At 38.5% G+C, this 19,963-nt stretch overlaps 1 protein-coding gene and 1 long non-coding RNA gene across 22 annotated transcripts in view; one reads left to right on the forward strand and one right to left on the reverse strand.

Annotated features, from left to right (window-relative positions):
• Window positions 1-7,645: 7,645 nt before the first annotated feature.
• On the reverse strand, window positions 7,646-9,947 carry LOC141409377 (uncharacterized). The gene is made up of 3 exons (XR_012429844.1): window positions 9,805-9,947; window positions 9,472-9,574; window positions 7,646-9,186 (listed from the first exon to the last, which is right to left on the reverse strand). It is a non-coding gene; the product is annotated as an uncharacterized lncRNA (long non-coding RNA).
• Window positions 9,948-10,047: 100 nt separating this feature from the next.
• FMR1 (fragile X messenger ribonucleoprotein 1) overlaps window positions 10,048-19,963 on the forward strand; it is a 38,502-nt gene continuing 28,586 nt past the window's right edge. For 17 of the 21 annotated variants that reach the window (XM_065538323.2, XM_005594759.5, XM_005594758.5 and 14 more), the window contains exon 1: window positions 10,254-10,422. In XM_065538323.2, the coding sequence (XP_065394395.1) occupies window positions 10,372-10,422 (51 nt within the window). In that variant the 5' untranslated portion in view covers window positions 10,254-10,371. Of the gene's footprint in view, window positions 10,423-19,963 lie in introns of all 21 variants that reach the window. The other 4 variants (XM_005594757.4, XM_005594760.4, XM_005594766.4 and 1 more) reach the window with 2 other exon arrangements.

A 19,963-nucleotide genomic window follows, 5' to 3' on the forward strand; every position in this document is an offset into this window, starting at 1 on the left:
CTTTCATGGGTTTTGCCTTCAGGAACCCCACCACTTTCTGACAGTGTAGATCAGAGAATTTCTGCTTCCTGTTTCCTGAAGGAGGAGCAGGAAGCAACCACTTTGAAATAGATTCAGAATATTCTTTATAACAAATGCCTGCCCTACAAGGGAAACTACCTTTCCAGAACCATTCTTGACCTAGGAAGGGACTATTAGCCGGTGCTAGTCCTTTCTAGCCTTCTTATCTCACCTAAAGGGAGAAAAAAAGCTAACAAATAATTCTGAAGATTGCAGCCCAGGAACTCAAATAAAAATCTGAAATTTAATCATCAATTATAGAACATTTCCCTTCCCTAACACCATGCCACTGCATCAACAGTGCTCCGGTATAATAGCAATAGATTACAATGAGAGAGCTGAGAAACCCAGACCATTTAAGAAGTTGATAGGGAAACGCAAAGACAGCAAAGGAGACAAAACCAAAGATACTGAACTAAAGCATCTGGCACCTACAGCTACAGCAAACATTAAACACCCCAACTCCTAACTGATTAACATAAAAACTCAAACTAAAACCTAATTACCTCAGTTCCTATTACCCAATACATTATACCTGACTTTCAACAAAAAATTGCAAGGAATGCAGAAAGGCAAGAAAAAACACAGTCTGTAAAGATAAAGCAAGCATAGGAACCAGACTTAAATATAACAGTGATTTTAGAATTATCAGAAAGTAAATTTAAAATAATTATAATTAATATGTTTAGAGCATTAATGGAAAAAGTAGATAACATGTAAGAACAAATGGGTAATGTAAGCAGAGAGAGAGAAAAAAAATCTCCAAGAAAGAATTTTAAAAATGATAGAAATTTTTTTAAAAAACAACTGTAACAGAAACACAAATACCTTTGATGGGTTCACCAGTAGACTGGAAAGAGCTGTGGGAAGAATCAGGGGAAAGAATCAATGAGATTTAAGATATGTTAATAGAAACTTCTGTTAATCAAGTTTATCCTAAAGCTGCCTCCTTACATATTTAAGTTTGGCCTAAAGGTTTTTCTGTACATCTTGAACTATAACAAGTGGAGGTATAAACTGACCACAGTTTATACCTGTGCCAATGACTGAGTTTTGACCAATCAAATGTAGCCAATTGTTTGAACCCTGTTTAAATAAAGTTAACACCAAGCTGTAACCAATCCAGTTGTTTCTGTACTTGACTTCTGATTTCTGTATGTCATTTCCCCTTTTTGTCTATAAATCTTCCATCACATGGCTGCACTGGAGTCTATGTGAATTTGCTGTGATTCTGGGAGCTGCCCGATTCACCAATCATTCATTGCTCAATTAAATTCCTTTAAATTTAATTTGGATGAAGTTTTTCTTTTAACACTTCCCAAACTGAAATGCAAAATTTAGAAATAAAAAAAGAAACAAAATATCCAAGAACTATAGAACAATTACTAAAGGTATAATATGCTTATATGAGAATACCAGAAGTAGGAGAGAAAGAAGCAGAAGAAATATATGAAATAATAAAGGCTGATAATTTTCCAAAATCAGTGACAGACACCAAACCACACATCCAGGAAGCTTAAAAGACACCAAGCAGGATAAATTAAAAAAAAAAAAAGTCCACACCTAGTCATATTATGTTCAAATCACAGAAAACTAAAGACAACCAGAAACATGAAAGAAGCTACAGAAGAGAAATTTAGCTAAGGAGGAACAAGGATAAGAATTACATCAGAAATCTCATTGGCAACCATGCAAGAAAGAAGAAGGTAGTGTGAAATATTTAAAGTGTTGAAAGGAAAAAACTAGAATTCTGGATACAGTGAAATTATCCTTCAAAAGCGAAGAAGAAATGCTTTCTCAGACAAAGGCTGAATCTGTCACCAGTAGACCTGCCTTGAAATAAATGTTAAAAGAAATTTTTCGGACAGAAAGGAAATGACATAGGTCAAAAACTGAAATCTACGTAAAGAAAAGAAGAGCTTTCAAGAAGGAGTAAATGAGCATAAAATAAACTCTTTAATGTTCCTTAACCTTCATTGATCTAATAAATATAACTATTTTTTTCAAACTAATGATGTTTTGGGTGATTATAGTATATGGATAAGTGAAGTGAATAATAGCAAAATTATAAGGGACATAAGGGAGGAATTGGGAGTACTCTGTAATAAGGTACCTGTACTACCCATGAAGCACTATAGCGTTATTTGAAAGTGGACTTAATTAGATGTAAATATATACTGCAAATTCTAGGGAAACTACTACATTTTAAAAACTATAATCAATATCTAAGATCTCTTTTCTTGGAGAATAATATAAAATGCTCAATTAAAACCAGAGAAGGCAGAAAAACAGGAAAAGTTAAAAAAGAAACCAAGAACAAGTGAAATAAATGGAAAACAGTTAAAATATGGTATATATGAATCTAACTATATTATTATAATAATCAATTTAAATGTGAATGGTCTAAATACATAAATTAAAAAAATGAATACTGTCAGAATGAATTATTTTAAAAGACCCAATTATGTACTGTCTTCAGGAAGCCCAATTTAAATGTAAAGATATAGCTAGACTAAAAGTAAAGGGATAGAAAAAGATATACCATGATGACACTAATCAAAAGAAAGCTGAAGTAGCTATATTAATTTCAGACAAAGCGGACTTCAGGACAAGGACATTATCGGGTATAAAGAGGGGCATTACATACCGATAAAGGTGTTAATTATCCAAGAAAACATAAAAATCCTTATTGTGTATCCATCTAGCAACAGTGTCAAAATATATGAGGCAAAAGCAGACAGAACTGCAAAGAGAAACAGACAAAAGCACTGTCATATTTGGAGACTTCAACACCACTCTGTCAGTAATTTACAGATATAGACAAAAAAGTCAGTAAGGATATAGTTGAACTGAACATCCTTATCAATCAACTTGATCTAATCAAGATCTATAGACTTTTGTGTGTGTGTGTGTGTGTGTGTGTGTGTGTGTGTGTGTGTGTGTGTGTGTCTCGCTCTGTCGCTCAGGCTTGGAGTGCAGTGGGCAATCTCTGCTCACTGCAAACCTCTGCCTCCCGGTTTCAAGCGATTCTCACCATGCCTCAGCCTCCTGAGTAGCTGGGATTACAGGAACACACCACCACACCCAGCTAATTTTTTGTGTTTTTAGTAAACTCGGCATTTCACTATGTTGGCCAGACTGGCCTCGAACTTCTTGCCTCAAGTGATTCTCCCACCTTAGCCTGGCAAAGTACTGGGATTACAGGCATCAGTCACTGCACCTGGCCTGATATTTATAGACTATTTGATCCAACAGAGACAGAATATACATTTCTCTCATGTTCACATGGAACATTAATCAAGATAGACCACATTCTGTTTCATAAAATTCACCTTAAAAATTAAAAAAAATAGAAATCAAATAAGATATTTTCACAGATTACAATAAAATCAAACTAGGTATTTTTAGAAACCTAAAAATATAGCTGGGCAATGCCCTCAAATATTTGCAGATTAAACAACACACTTCTAAATAATATACAGATCAAAGAAGACATTTCAAGAGATATTAAAAATATTTTGAACTAAATGAAAAAATAAACTTATTAAAATTTATGGGATGCAGCAAAAGCGGTGATGAGAGGGAAATTTATATATCAGCAATGAACAATTGGAATATGAAATTAAAAACATGCCATTCAAATCAGCACTGAAAAACAAAATATTTAGGTATAAATCTAACAAAATATGTACAGGATCTAGTTCAACACCTTATGAAAGAAATGAAAAATCTAAATAAATTGAGAAATATCCCATGTTCATAAATAGCAAGATTAATGTTGTTAAGCTGTCACTTCTTCCCAACTTGATCTATAGATTCAATGATATCTGAATCAAAATCCTAGCAAGTTATTTAGTGAATATTGACAAACTGACTGTAAAGTCTACATGGAAAAACAGAAGATCCAGAATAGGCAGTATAATATTGAGGAAGAACAAAGTTGGAAGACAGACACTATCTTACTTCAAGGCTTATTATAAAGTTACAGTAATCAAGACAGTAGGGTATTGATGAAAGAAAAGAGAAATAAAGTTGTTCCTCAGTATCTGGCGGGAACTGGTTGCAGGATGTCTGAGGATACCAAAATCCGTGGATTCTCAAGTTTCTTATACAATATGATGTAGTATTTGCATATAACCTATGCATATCCTCCTCCTGTATACTTTAAATCATCTCTAGATTATATATAATACCTAATACAGTGTAAATGCTATGTAACAGTTGTTCCACTTTATTGATTTTTTATTTGTATTATTTTTATTTTTATATTGTTATTTCTAGGGGATTTTCTTTTTGAGACTGAGTCTTGTGCTGTCGTCAGAGCTGGAGTGCAGTGGCGCGGTCTTGGCTCAGTGCAACCTCCGCCTCCCGGGTTCAAGTGATTCTCCTGCCTCACCTTCCTGAGCACTATGGATTACAGGTGCCCACCACCATGCCCAGCTAATTTTTTGTATTTTTAGTAGAGATGGGGCTTCACTATGTTGGCCAGGCTAGTCTCGAACTCCTGACCTCATAATCCCCCTGCCTCGGCCTCCCAAAGTGCCAAAATTACAGGCATGAGCCATCACTCCTGGCCATTTTTAGGGGATTTTTAAAGAATATTTTTGGTCTGTCATTGGTTGAATCTGTTGATGCAGAACCCATGGATACAGAGGGCCAACTGCAGATAAATGGAACAAAATAAAGATGCCAGAATAAGACCCATACAAATACAGTCAACTGATCATTGACAAAGGAGCAAATAATTCAATGGAAAAACAATGGTCTTTTCAACAAACAGTGCTGGAATAACTGGACATTCATATGCAAAAAAATAATCTAGACACAGACCTTATATCTTACTCAAAAATTTACTCAAAATGGATCATAGACCTAAATGCAAAACACAAAACTGTGACACTTCTAGAAGATAACATAGGAGAAAATCTAGGTGAACTTGTGTTTGGTGATGCCATTTTGGGTACAATGCTAAAAGCATGATCCATGAAAAAAATTGAATAGTTGAAATATTTTAATTACAAACGTCTGCTCTATGAAAGACATTGTTAAATGAATGAAAAGACAAGCCACAGTCTGTGAGAAAGTATCTGCAAAATACATAATCTGATAAAGGGCTGATATCTCAAATATATAAAGAACACTTAAAAATCATCATAAAAAAACAACCCAATGGGTAATAGATCTGAGCAGACACCTTATCAAAGAAGATAGATAGATGGCAAATAAGCATAAGATGCCCAATGCCATATGTCATTAGGAAATTGCAAACTAAAACTAAGATTCTACTATGCACCTATTAAAATAGCCAAAATTCAAAATACTGTCAACACCAAATGTTGGCAAGGATGTGGAGTAATAGGAAGTCTCATTCATTGCTGGTGAAAATGCAAACTGTTACAGCCACTTTGGAAGACCATCTGGTAATTTTTGATAAAGCCAAACATAGTCTTACCATATAATCCAGCAATCATGCTCCTTGGTATTTACCTAAATGAGTTGAAAACTCATGTCCATACAAAAACCTGTAAAGAAAGTTTACAGTAAGCTTATTCATAATTTTAAAAGACTGAAAGCAACCAAGATGTCTTTCAATAAATAAATGGATAAACAAACCATGGTATATCCATACAGTAGAATATTGTGCACAATAAAAGAAAACAAACTATCAAGCCATGAAAGACAAAGAGGAATGTTAAATATATATTGCTAAGTAAAAAAAAAAGCAGTATGAAAAGACTACATACTATATGATTCCAACTCGTGACATTATGGAAAAGGCAAAATTCTACAGAAAGTAAAAACATCAGCGATTGCCAGTGGTTGGTTGCAGGTGGACCAGATGAATAGGTGGAACACAAGGAATTTTTTAGTGCAGTGTAACTGTTCTGCTGACCCACTAATGGTGGATATGCTATGCTTTTTTCAAAACCCACAGAGCTGTGCAACACAAAGAGTGAGTCTTAATGTAAACTATAGACTTTAGTTAGTAATAATGCATCAGCTGTAATAAATGTACAATACGAATGCAAGATGTTAATAATTGGACGAACTGTAGGGGAGGAGGGGAGATTAGGGAGTACATAGAAACTCCACTATCACTTAATTTTTCCATCAATCTAAAACTGTTCTAAAAAATAAAGCCAATTAATTATTTTTTTTCTAATGTCTCATTTGAATGAGAGGTTACGGTTAAAGGAAATTGTCAGAGAAAGTGTCAAGAAAGAAGTGTGACTTTAGCTGGGTCCTGAAGGATACATAAGATTTGAGAGTCGGAAAGGGCAGAAGGCATTTCAGCTGGGATTGAGGCATGAAAAAGACTCAGAGGGCTCAAATTGCGAAGGAGCAGGAAATAGCACAGAATAAATCAATGCAAAGACAACAGGCAGCAATTTAATGGAAACCAGGGGCCAAGGCTGGGCTAGAAACACTGAAGCATCATTCCAATATCAGATAAATATAGGCATGAGAGCTGACTCAACCTTGGCCGGGTCCTCAACACATATTCATTCATTCATGTAATATTTAGTAAACATTCACTATGTTCCAGACACTGTGGTAGGCGCTGGGGACAAGCAGTGAATAAAACAAATGGAAATCTTTGTTCTCACTGAGCTTACACTCTAGTGAGAGGAGACAGACAGAACCTATCTGGTATTTTCAAGAAACAACAAAGAAAATATTGACTGGAATTAGAAACAATGGCCTTTTCAATAAATGGTGCTGGAATAACTGGACATTCATATGCAAAAAATTATCTAGATACAGACCTTATATCTTTCAAAAAAAATTACTTAAAATGGATCGTAGAACCCAAATGCAAAACACAAAACTGTAAAACTTCTGAAAGATAACATAGGAGAAAATCTAGGTGAACTAGATAGATTTCATTCACTGGAATAAAGTGAAGGGGGAAAGCAGAAGGTGAGATAGAGGAGATAACAGAAGTCATAGTATATAGGGCACTGAAGCCAGAATAAATAAAGACTCTGGCTTTTACTTGAGAGATGTAGGGAGTCACTGGGGGATTCTGAGTGGCAGAGTGACTTGATTGACACCTGAACAGGGTCATTCTGTCTTCTGTGCTGAGAACTGTCAGAGAGAGGACAACAGTGAACAGTGACTGCAGGGATACCAGCAAAGAAGTTGTTGCCATAATGCAGGTAAGAGAATGGAAGCTTGGACTATGGTTTTAGCTGAGAAAATGATGAGAAACAGATACTGGATTCTACAATGATTTGCTGATGGATTTGATGTGTGAAAGAAGGTCAAAACGTCTCAGTTTTAGGCTTGAGCAATGAACTGGAGGGCAGGAGCTGCCTGTAATGAGAGAAAGGAGGGAGAGAGAGGGGGAGAGAGAGAGAGAGAGAGAGAGAGAGAGAGAGAGAGAGAGAGAGAGAGAGAATGTGTGGTGTGTGTGTGTGTGAGAGAGAGAGAGAGAGAGGATTTTGGAAGAGCAGGCTCATGAGCAGGCCTGAGCTCAGTGTCTGAATTCAGGTAAGCTATCTTGAAAGGAGAAATATCAAAAGCTAGAGATCAGAGTGAGGCTGAGACTGAGAGTCATGTGGGCAAGACTAAGTGGCAGTATGTACTGGCAGTGAGGATAAGTATTTATTCATTCATTGAACATACCTTGAAATCAACCACTTTTAATGTGCCAGGGACACAAAGATAGAAAAGACATTTGCCCTGTCTGGAAGGTACTAATAATCCAATAAGGAAAACAGAAATATAAATAAATTATTCTGGTACACTAACCATCATAGTAGAGGTATTCAACATTTGTTGAGTCCCTGCTATATGCCAAGCAGTTTAGGTATGCACAAAGTTCTACAAGAGCACAAAGTAAGTTCTGGCAAAGGTTTGTAAAGACATTCACAAGGGTTTTCACCACAGTATGACCTCAGGGAGTTGGCAGTAACCTAGATGCCCGATCAGTAGGGATATGTATGAATACAATTTCTGGCATACTCAGTAGCAAACTAGGTGTACACACAGCAATGCGGGTATAGCTCAAAAACAGAGTGTTGAGTAAAACAGTTGTAAAGAGAGATTTACAGTCCAATACCATCTCTGTAAACGCAAGAAGCATAAACAAAACATTGTCTTAAATTATCAAGAATCTCTATCAAACACATTGCAGTTTGTGTCTAGAAGAATGAGTGGGGATTGAGGAAGATGAGGAAAAAATAATATAAAAAATATAAAATAATATAAACAAGGACCTTGTAGGGACTGATATGACAATGTGCTGAATATTGAAGAGCAAAGTTAACTCTCTGTACCTGAGAGAAGATAACTAGCTAATGGGAATCCAGCTGAAAACCTTAAGGGGTAGGGCCTCTACGGGGCCCAGGAAGGATATGTAGAGACATGAACGGATGAAAGTGCATCACAGGTTCAGGGAACAACACAGGTTGAGTGTGGCTTGTAGTAAAAATGGTTGTGAAGAGTTGACATATTTTTAAGTCCTGGATAAATTGAACAACATCTTACACTTGAAGGGGTATAATCATTCTAATCAATGTGTACCCTTTTACTATAATATATTGGAGTTACAGCTAATGCTCTGCTCCCATTCAGCCTGATGAGATCCTCTTTCAGCCCTCTTGGGGTCTTGGCCTCATGTGACTACTTCAAAGACTCTAGTCCAAAAGGTCTTTCCTGTTTACTATGGTCTTGAGGAATGTGGCCCTAGATCCACTGCTTTAAAGCTGGAGTTCCACCAGCAGCAACATCCTCTCATTCTGGGGCAGCTGCCTGAGGCAGGTCATCCTGCCTCGGCCAACGCAGTGCTACCAGTTAACTCTCACCTGCCATATTCCAGCTGGAATCATTTCCCCTTCTCCACCCCAGACTGGGTCATGTTCCGCCATCATGGAAGCACCTATTCTTCATATCCCTTATCACAGCTGCAACTCCTCATTTACTTGCCTGATAATTTGATTTATGTCCATCTACTTTGCTAGGTTCTAAGTTCAATGCTGGCAGTCTTTTCTTCTTTTTTTTTTCTTTTCTGTTTTGCTCACCGACTTCTCGCTAGCACTTAGCACAGTGCCTGGCACATGATAGGTACATAAACTTCTCAGTTGGGTACCAGCATCCCGAAGGGAACATGGATTAAGGCAGCTATAAGCACGGTGCAAAACAGGAATAAGAAAAAGTTGAGGTTTGTTTCACAGTAGAAGGTAAAGGGTTGCAAGCAGGTGCATCGGCCCCTGTAGACAGGACGCATGACTGCTACACACGTGTTCACCCCACCCTCTGGTACAGGGTGCACATAGAGTAGGGGCAGAAATGAACCTCAAGTGCTTAACCCAATTTTTAAAAAATATATGGTCAAGTGAAAAGTATGAAAATTAGTTGAGGAAAGGTGAGTACGTGGGTCAAAGCTGGGTCTGAGAAAAGGCTAACATTTTGAGGTCCTGACTCAATCCATGTCCCTTAAAGGGCACAGGGTGTCTCCACAGGGCCACCCAAAATCTGGTGAGAGAGGGCGTGACTCCTCACCCTCTGCCTCTACAGGTCACAAAAGCCTGGGTCACCCTGGTTGCCACCGTTCCTAGTTCAAAGTCTTCTTCTGTCTAATCCTTCACCCCTATTCTCGCCTTCCACTCCACCTCCCGCTCAGTCGGGCTCTCCGCTACTTTGAAACAAACCAAACCAAACCAGACATCCCCCGGGAATCCTAGCGAGGCCGAACTGGGATAACCGGATGCATTTGATTTCCCACGCCACTGAGTGCACCTCTGCAGAGATGGGCGTTCCGGCCCTCGCGAGGCGGTGCGACCTGTCACCGCCCTTCAGCCTTCCCGCCCTCCGCCGAGCCCGCGCACGCCCGGCCAGCGCCTCTGACGTTCGACCCGAATCCCCGGACGGTTCCCAGAAGCGCGCATGCGCGCGCTCCCAAGCCACTTGAAGAGAGAGGGCGGGGCCGAGGGGCTGAGCCCGCTGGGGGAGGGAACAGCGTTGATCACGTGACGTGGTTTCAGTGTTTACACGCGCAGCGGGCCGAGGGTTCGGCCTCAGTCAGGCGCTTAGCTCCGTTTCGGTTTCACTTCCGGTGAAGGGCCGCCTCTGAGCGGGCGGCGGGCCGACGGCGAGCGCGGGCGGCGGCGGTGACGGAGGCGCTGCTGCCAGGGGGCGTGCGGCAGCGCGGCGGCGGCGGCGGCGGCGGCGGCGGCGGCGGCGGGCGGCGGGCGGCGGCGGCGGCGGCGGCGGCGGCGGGCGGCGGGCGGCGGCGGCGGCGGCGGCGAGCGCCCGCAGCCCACCTCTCGGGGGCGGGCTCCCGGCGCGAGCAGGGCTGAAGAGAAGATGGAGGAGCTGGTGGTGGAAGTGCGGGGCTCCAATGGCGCTTTCTACAAGGTACTTGACTCCAGGGCAGGCCCCATCTTCGCCCTTCCTTCCCTCCCTTTTCTTCTTGGTGTCGGCGGGAGGCAGGCCCGGGGCCCTCTTCCCAAGCGCCGTGCCAGGGCACGCTCGGCGGGATGTTATTTGGGAGGGAAGGACTGGACTTGGGGCCTGTTGGAAGACCCTCGAGCCCCGCTCCGAGTCCGAGAGGCCCTAGCGCCTATCGGAATGAGAGACCAGCGAGGAGAGGGTTCCCTTTCGGCGCCGAGCCCCGCCGGGGTGAGATGGGGATGGGCGAGGGCCGACGGCAGGTACTAGAGCCGGGCGGGAAGAGCCGAAATCGGCGCTAAGTGACGGCGACGGCTTATTCCTCCTTTCCTAAATATCTTCTCCCAGCGGGATCCGGGCCTGACGTGTGGGTAGTTGTGGAGGAGCGGGGGACGCTTCAGCCGGACCGCCTCCTGCAGCGCCAAGAGGGTTTCAGGTCTCCTTTGGCTTCTCTTTTCCGGTCTAGCATTGGGACTTCGGAGAGCTCCACTGTTCTGGGCGAGGGCTGTGAAGAAAGAGTAGTAAGAAGCGGTAGTCGGCACCAAATCACAATGGCAACTGATTTTTAGTGGCTTCTCTTTGTGGATTTCGGAGGAGATTTTAGAACCAAAAGTTTCAGAACATGGCCCAGCAATGCATTGAAGAAGTTGATCATCGTGAATATTCGCGCCCCCCTTTTTGTTAAACGGGATATATTCAGGAATGCACATGCTTCAGCGTCTAAAACCATTAGCAACTCTGCTACTTAAAAATTTTGTGTGTATGTTTAAGTTTCCAAAGACCTAAATATATGCCATGAAACTTCAGGAAATTAACTGAGAGTATATTATAAATAGGGCATTTTTTTTTTTTTTAACTGAGCGAAAATATTTTTGTGCCCCTAAGAACTTGACCACATTTCCTTTGAATTTGTGGTGTTGCAGTGGACTGAATTGTACTGAGTTGTTGAGGCCTTATATAGGCATTCATGGGTTTACTGTACTTTATAAAGTTACACCATTGCAGATCAACTAACACCTTTCAGTTTTAAAAAGAAGATTTACAAATTTGATGTAGCAGTTGTGCGTTTGTTGGTACGTAGTTGCTGTAGATCTATTAATCTATAGATTCTCATTTCCTTTTGAACGTCTATAACCTCTTGAAATAATATCCCACCTTACTACAGTATTTTGGCAATAGAAGGTGCATGTGGAAGGAAGCAGTGTCCAGCACAATTCTTAAATGTATTATAGAATGACTTGAATGTTTCAAACAGGACACGTTTGGCTATAGGAAAATAAACAATTGACTTTATTCTGTGTTTACCAATTTTATGAAGACATTTGGAGATGAGTATATTTCATAAATGAGTAGAGTATGTAAACCGTTCCATACTTTGAGCACAGAGTTAAAACCTTTTGCTGTAAAAGGAGGCAAAAGGTAACCCCACGTTTATGTTCTTAACACTCTCATAAATATAAAATTGTTTCAGTTGACTCTGCAAAGTTTTAATTTCATTGATCGATAATTTCTTCTGGTGAGTTTGCGTAGAATCGTTCAGGGTCCTAGATTAGTGGTTTTGGTCACTAGATTTCTGGCACTAATAACTATAATATATATACATATATATGTGTGAGTAAGGGTTAATGGTTAAGCAAGATTCTGATTGATCTGTGATACAAACTTAGATTGGATGCCACTAAAGTTTGCTTACCACAGAGGGCAAGTAGCACATTATGGCCTTGAAGTACTTACTGTTCTCTTCCAGCAACTTATGATTTGCTCCAGTGATTTTGCTTGCAAACTGACTGGAATATAAGAAATACCTCCTATTTTGCTATTAATTTCCTCCTTTTCTGTTTCGTTTTGTAACGAAGTTGTTTAACTTGAAGGTGAATGAAGAATAGGTTGGTTGCCCCTTAGTTCCCTGAGGAGAAATGTAATACTTGATCAAGTGTGTGTCAGATAAATTGCTGTTACGTTTATTTAATTAAGTTTGATTTCTAAGAAAATCTCAAATGGTCTGTACTGATGGAAAAATAGTTTCTGTAACAAAAAAGCTTGCAATTTTTATATGACTTATAATTTTGCTGTGAGTTTAAAAAGTAAAGCAAAAGTAAACTGAGTTACTTGTCCAGTGGGATGGACAGGAAAGATGTGAAATATAAACCAATTAAAAATGAACTGCTGTGGATAAGTGTTACATTTATGGAAAAAGAAATAGGAACCTTGTTCATCAAATTGATAGAAAAGCTTTAAAAACTAAACAAACAACTTGAGTATAATTGAATTCAGACTTTGATTCGCCTGACATAACCACCATATTTCCAAGGACATCTCTCTATCTTCTGGTGTTTATTCTTAAAAACTTAAAAGTTAGATTTAGCAATCACCAGAGCCACTACTTTTATGCTTAGGTATTTGTTTGACTTAGAAATAAGTGGTCACGTGTACCACTTTACAGTGCCCTGCAGGTGTTAAGATATGAAGACACTTTGACTTACACCTCATAAAATCTTTACAAAGTATTTTCTAAGTGAATAATGATGAAATAAAGTCTTTATTCTAGGTGCATCTGCCCCACATAATTTGTTTTCTTTGGACTAGAAGTTTTGATGTGTTGAGAATGGTAATGAATTAACTCCATTTTAAATGTAGAATGCGTATCATTCCAGTATGAATGCCCTAATCCTAAGATTTGTAGGTTTTGTGTACTAGTATGAAAATTACTGAAGATGGATAAATCACATGTTGGAGACATAAGATACAAACCTTTTTTGTTTTCTGAAAATACAGCTTCTGATTTCTGATTCCTTATTGTAATATGGTATAATTATACTTGATTGTAATTTTATTGTTAGATTATACTTTATTTTTTAAGTTCAGTGTTTGAGGACAGACTTTCATTTGGTTAGTAGTATTATGGCAGCTAGCAGCTAAATATGGTGAAGTGTACAATCAAAAGGATATTTTTAATGAAGATATTAGTGGTCTAACATGTCATTTCAGATGCATAGCTGAAATGTAGTAAAATCAGTTTTGCTACAAATAAACTTGCATAAGGTATATAAATTTATGAGTTTATAAATCAACTTGTGTAAAGTAAATAAACTTGCACTCATGGTTTCTCTGAAGTTTTTTGAGATAACTTTGCATAAAGGTGTTATTCTGTACTTCGAGGAAGTGAATTATTGGGGTCAACCACATTTTTTTTTCCTTCCTAGAGTCTAATTGCCCTTTTTAGTTTTTAGGATCTTCGTGGCTGCATCATTTTTCCCCTTTTGAACTGTGCTTTTTCTAACTCCATATTAAATATTCTGATAACTTCCAAATTATTAATTAGATGCAACGTTCAGTGGTATATTACTGGAGTTTCTGATTTCTGCCCACTGTAGGAATGTGCTTCCTGAGAAGATTGGGATCATGATTATAATAATAGTTAACAGGGGATGAGTACTTTCTAGGTGCCAGGCACTGTTCTAGGTGCTTTACCTTTGATACTTTATTTTATGTATTGTTGTTATTCTCATTCTTTAAATGATGTACAGAGAGGTTAGGTAAGTGACTTAACTACCAAGTTTCAGGGCCATTAAGGGTCAGGATTCTGAATTCCTGAAATGATGAAATTTAGCTTGAAGAAATTGGTTTGATTTCCTGCTCAGTTTTCAATTTCATTGTGGTCTTTGATTTGTGGTATTTTGTGCTATAACACTGCCTTAGCATCCTATAACTATAGTTACGATGTTATATTATGACTTTTTACTGTTAATACAAAGCCATCATGAAATAATTCAGTTTATGTGCCAGCTTCTCTTGTTATTAGCTCTTGAACCTTGACGCTGTACTTCTTCATATGGATGCCTGTTAAGGAAAGATAAGGTTAGAAATCTTTGACCCTGCTAGGAAATTTGCCTTTGTTATATTGGGAACTCATAAAACTGAAGTATTCAAAAGTTAGAATACATACACACAAGAAAAATTAAAAACTAATTTAATAATTTTTTTTTGCACATGTCTCTGTTGTCTTTTGGTCAGAATGAAGCAGAATGTGTTTTTCTCATAATTTGTAGCAGATGCCTATATGAAGTCCTGGACATGTGGTATGGTTGGAAGGACTGTTGATGAGGTTTATTGTTTCTGTTTATTCTTTTATGTTGTTAGTGTCCCTATCCTGTCTCCTGCACGTTTTCTTTCTTGGTGTCCTTTCCTTTCCTTTTCCTTTTCGCTTTCCCTTTCCCTTTCCCTTTCCTTTCCTTTCCTTCCTTTCCTCTGTTCCGTTCCGTTCCTTTCCTTTCCTTTCCTTTCCTTTGTTTCTTTAGTTTGTTTCTTTGTTTCTTTAGTTTGTTTCTTTGTTTCTTTAGTTTGTTTCTTTGTTTCTTTTGACAGGGTCTCACTGTTGCCTAGGCTGGAGTGCAGTGGTGGGATCTCAGTTCACTGCAACCTCCACCTCTGGGGTTCAAGCCAGTCTCATGCTTCAGCCCTCCAGGTAGCTGAGATGACAGGCATGTGCCACCATGCCCGGCTATTTTTTGTATTTTTAGTAGAGATGGGATTTCGCCATCTTGGCCAGGCTGATCTCAAGTTATCCAGCTGCCTCAACCTCCCAAAGTGCTGGGATTCCAGACATGAGCCACAGGGCCCGGCCTCCGGCAGGTTTTCTTTAGGAGGGATATTTTACAATGCTGTAAGTTTTTCCTAACGAGAATTACCATAGCACTACATGTTCTGTCTTCAGTAAATGATGGAAGCTTACTGATGATGTTGTGGTTGTGTTCATTGCTGGTCGGGTGTACGTTGAAACTTTAATACACAATATCCTCTCCTGTGAGCAGTGGTTCCTGTTTGTAAGATACTTTACTAAGGGAAGGAATGTGAGATGTTGCTGGGGAGAGTTTACCCAAATAGGGATGGACTTTCTGTTTTTGTTTTATCAGTCCTGGTATTAGAATGTGTGAATGGATAGCACTAGGCTTTACATACTTTCGTAAATATGATTGTTGTAATTACCTCTTTGGCCCAGTTGCCAGTAAATTGGGGACCCCTTAATGATTTATTTCCTGTTTATTCACCCTGATGAAGAACCTGTATCTCTTTTAAACTGTACTTTATCACCTTTCTCAAACCCCAAGATTTTCATCACATTTTTATTCTTCCCAAACTCTAAATAACCTTTTAGTATTAAGTATTTTTGTGGAAACATTCTTTTCTTTTTCTATCCCAATTTTTAAAGTTTTTTTTTTAAGTGTGCTTTTGTTGGAATGTACATTTTCCAAATGCAAAAGCATTTATGATTCTGCATCTCTTATAAAATATGACGCTCTCTACTTTAGCTCTCATTTATTTGGTACCCCCCATGTGTGTAATTTCATTACCCACAACAGTCTTAGGGAGACTGGTCGAGTTCCTTATTTGCAGATGAGGAATCTGAGGTCCAGAGATCACTTCTTGGTGAGAGTCTCACAGCTATTACGTGTTAGAGCCAAGATTTCGAACGTAGGTCTGATTCGCAGCAAAACCGTTAACCACTAAGTACACTGACTCCAACAAGAGCCCTAGCCCTCACACAATACACTTTAATTCCCCTGTGTGTTCTTTCAAATTCATTCGATTTGCTGCCTTTGGAAACCTCTCAGGAACCTCCTCAACCTGCCTTCTCTACAGACATCAGCTTTGCCTGATAGGTAGAGATCACAGGAAAATGCAGTTTTCCAAGGTGGTGATAGGTGGAATGATAGTGCTCTGGAGATGGCCAAAGAAGAAAGGTATGAGTGTATCTGTGGGTGGGTAAGTGGTGGATAAGGGGAAAGATAGAGCCCAAAGGGGGCTATTGGAAAAACTATGATGAGAAACAGGAAGATGGAACCTTGTTGGAATGAAGATTTAGTGAAAGACCTTAGAATTAACAGGAGGTATTTGTCTTTCACGCAAGTGTAGACCAAAGGCAACCTATGAGTTTCTTTTATTCCACTTATTAAAGCACCAGCCAAAGGTATTATATACCTTCTGTATTCACTTAAAATGACTGATTTTGAAAAAGTCATGTAAGCATCCATTTACAGATAAGCCTTATTAACTCAAAGGCAGTGGCCGTCTTGGGCTCCGATGATTATTCAAACCATTTCTGACACTACATCTAGAAATGCATTCAGAGCCTGCAAAAGCTTTTTCTTTCTTTCTTTCTTTTTTTTTTTTTTGAATGGTCACAGCACTTGCAGATCTTCCTCCTTTGAGAGAATATTTGATTTTAGGAAATAAGCAAATGTGGTGAATAAGTATGATTCAACTGGGCAATAACTTTTAGGCAAAGAGAAAAAAGCAAAATATAACAATGTAGTAATAAGACTGATATTATAGTGCTTTTATGATGAGTCTGAAAACAGTCTCCAACATTTATAAATGTTTTAAATCGGTTCTGTCTACTGCAGTAGCACTTAAGCCATATGTGGCTATTGAGCGCTTGACATGTGGCAAGAGTGAATTGGAGACTGATTTTAATTTTATTTAATTTTAATGTAAGTAGTCACACATGACCTGTGGCTACTATGGCAGATAGCATAGTTTTAGACAAGGGCAGTAGTCTTGGATAGATACTTGATTTACTTAGAACATTTCTTTACCTAGCTGTAACAGGGTTCTAATAGCTGGTTAAAGGACTTAACATTTTTAGCATGTAGTATACAGTAAGGAACTAATGTTAATTACTGCCAAGATGTATAAACATTATAAAACTTTAGACAAGGATGAACACAGAAGTGTTGGCCCTTCTTTGTAAATAAGGGATCAGTTACTTCCTAATAGGTGTCTTAATTTTAGTTAGTAATCTAATAACACCCCCAAAAACCAAACTTAATTTGTTATTAGCCATCCTGTAAAGACAAGGGAGAAATGGGGGCCAGGAGAATCCTCTTTGCCATTCTCTATAATTTTTATGACCTATAGAAATAAGAGCCTAAGAGTGACCAGTTCCTGCAACCTAACTCAAAATTAGGCCTCTCTGTTGAAGTAATAGTGCAGCAAACAATCCCTTGAAGCACTGGGGCATGAACCCTTATGAAATCTAATAATTCTAAAGTATCATTGGCAGTATTAAGCTAGAGTTCTCAAAATATGCTGTAGAAAATATTGTTCATTTAAATATAGCTGAGTAAAAATAACCAAGATCAAAATCGTAAGAAAATGTTGATTTCTCCCCTTTTGAACCAGTAACTATAAGGATATATACCCATGCTTAACTTAAAAATAATTATTTAGCCACGTTGGGTATAGCACAACATATGGATGCCATTATAGTCCACCTTGATATTATAAGGAAGCTTTCTTTTAGCGTAGCTTTACTTTTATTTATTTAAGCATTATTGAAGAAGCTTGGTATCTCTGTTAAGTTGCTTAAGTTGCTTCTCTATCAGTGTTTTCCAGGGCCTCGTCTCAGCTTCCATAGTTTTTCTTAAGAGCAGCTAATTAATGCTTCACTCCGTATGCTTTAATTTGATATTTTGGGAAGTTTCATTTTTTAAAAGAATCTTTTTATTTCAGGCCTTTGAAGACAGACATGTTTGTTTAACAAGACATCTGCATTGAACCATTTGTTTTTAAAAACATGTATCGGGCATCTTCTATATACCAGAAACTATGCCATTTCCTGAGGACACAGAAGTTAGAGAATGGTCTTAATCCAAACCAGTTATCGTCTCACTATCCATTATGCGTATCAGACATTCAATGTCATGAGGATTTACTACTGTGTTTTCTCCCAAGAGTTTTATAATTTTGGCTCTTATATTTAGGTCTTTGATGTATATTAATTGATTTTTTTTTTTTTTGTATGTAGTGTGAGGTAAAGGTTGAAACGTACTCTTTTTGCATGTGGATATCCACTTGTCCCAGCTTCATTTTTTGAAAACACTCTTCTTTCCCCATTGAATTGTCTTGGCTTCTTTGTCGACAAAGGATTTATTATTTCTGCCACAACCCAGCTGTTTCTCACTGTCTAAACCTTTATGCCTGCTGCCCCTTAGGCTTAGTGGAATGCCTCTCCATCCTCCTCTCTCTTTTGTTTACCTAATACTTCAAGGGGTCAGTAGGAACCTCACCTTCTTCAGTATGTTTTCCTTTGTCTTATTAACCTACCGCCATCACCCGCACACATACCTTTTCCCTAAGGCTGGGATAGGAACCTCTTAGGCAATGATCTGTTTGATAACTACTCACTGAGTTCATACTAGGCACTCTGCAGTATGACCATAAATGAAGTAAAACCTGACACCACCCTCAGGAAACTTACTGTTAGTGAGAAAATGGGCTATAATAATAGAGTGGGGTAAGTTTATTGTAGGGATAAGCATAGGATGCTATGAGAATGCAGAGGACAGGAATTTAACCTGGACTTCTCAGTTCTCCCATTGAAGATGACATCTGAACTGAAATCTGGAAGAACAATAAGAGATAGCTATGTAAAAAGAGGGGAAGAACTAGTAAAGAAGGAATGGAGAGAGGCCCAGAAACTACAGAGTATGGCACAAGTAGTTTAGCATTGTTGGGTCACAGACTCTAAGGATGTGAAAGATAAAGTTGGAGACGTGGTGGGACTGGGGAGGACAACTCCTGTAGAGCCTTTTATGGCTGGAGAAGGAGTTTGGCTATGGTCCTGCAGGCAGGGAGAAACCACTGAACGGGAGAAACACATACAGAATAAATTTGAGTAAGAAGCTTAAATCTCCCCAAGCCCTTTTAAAATGAATTAAGTTAAAAAGCCTTTGGGTTTCTTTATGCTTTGTCCTATTCTTCTAATTGTCCAAAACAAAAGCTCTCCTTTTCTGTACCTATTAAAAGGTTAATTTTGTAAAATTACGGACAGTATGCTGATTAAAGAATTCTTGATGATTGGCCATTTTGTTCTGTCTTTGTGTAGATTATTAACAATTGTGTCATCAGATTTAAAAGATCTAAACCTCTGGACTTTATATATTTTTTCTACAAGTGCCTGTGAGATTGAGAACTTAATTCAACTCTAGTAACTGGACTTTTTAGTGTTGTTTGCAGCATATGATTGTTAAAGAAAGTTTAGTATATTTGTGTGTGTGTGTGTATATATATATATAGACTTGAGGTTATATTTAATCATTGACTATTGGTATTCTTCTAAGATTTTAAGGAGAAAAAGGTAGTTTACAACATGTGGCTGATATATGGTTCTGGAACAATTTTCTTAGTTTTCAGTAACTCTATCCTAAAATGTACGTCCAGCTTTGCACTCACCACCACATTGTAATTTTCAGTATACTTGTCTATTTTTTGAGATGTTGAAGGCTATGCAGCAGTTTTTTTCTTGTTTAGTGTTTTAGCTATCTGTGTCTTTAGGGTGTAGCACATACAAGGTGGCAATATAAATGTGCTTAATGAATAAATGATCTTCAAAAACTGACCTTCATTTGAAGTTCTGTTTTATTCATAAACACATAAAACGTTTGGTATCTCTGTAAAATTTGACTAGAAACAAAAACTATATTTAAGCTCAAGTTAATTTAACATT

The sequence above is a fragment of the Macaca fascicularis genome, chromosome X (genome assembly GCF_037993035.2).
Source record: "Macaca fascicularis isolate 582-1 chromosome X, T2T-MFA8v1.1".
NCBI lineage: Eukaryota > Metazoa > Chordata > Mammalia > Primates > Cercopithecidae > Macaca > Macaca fascicularis.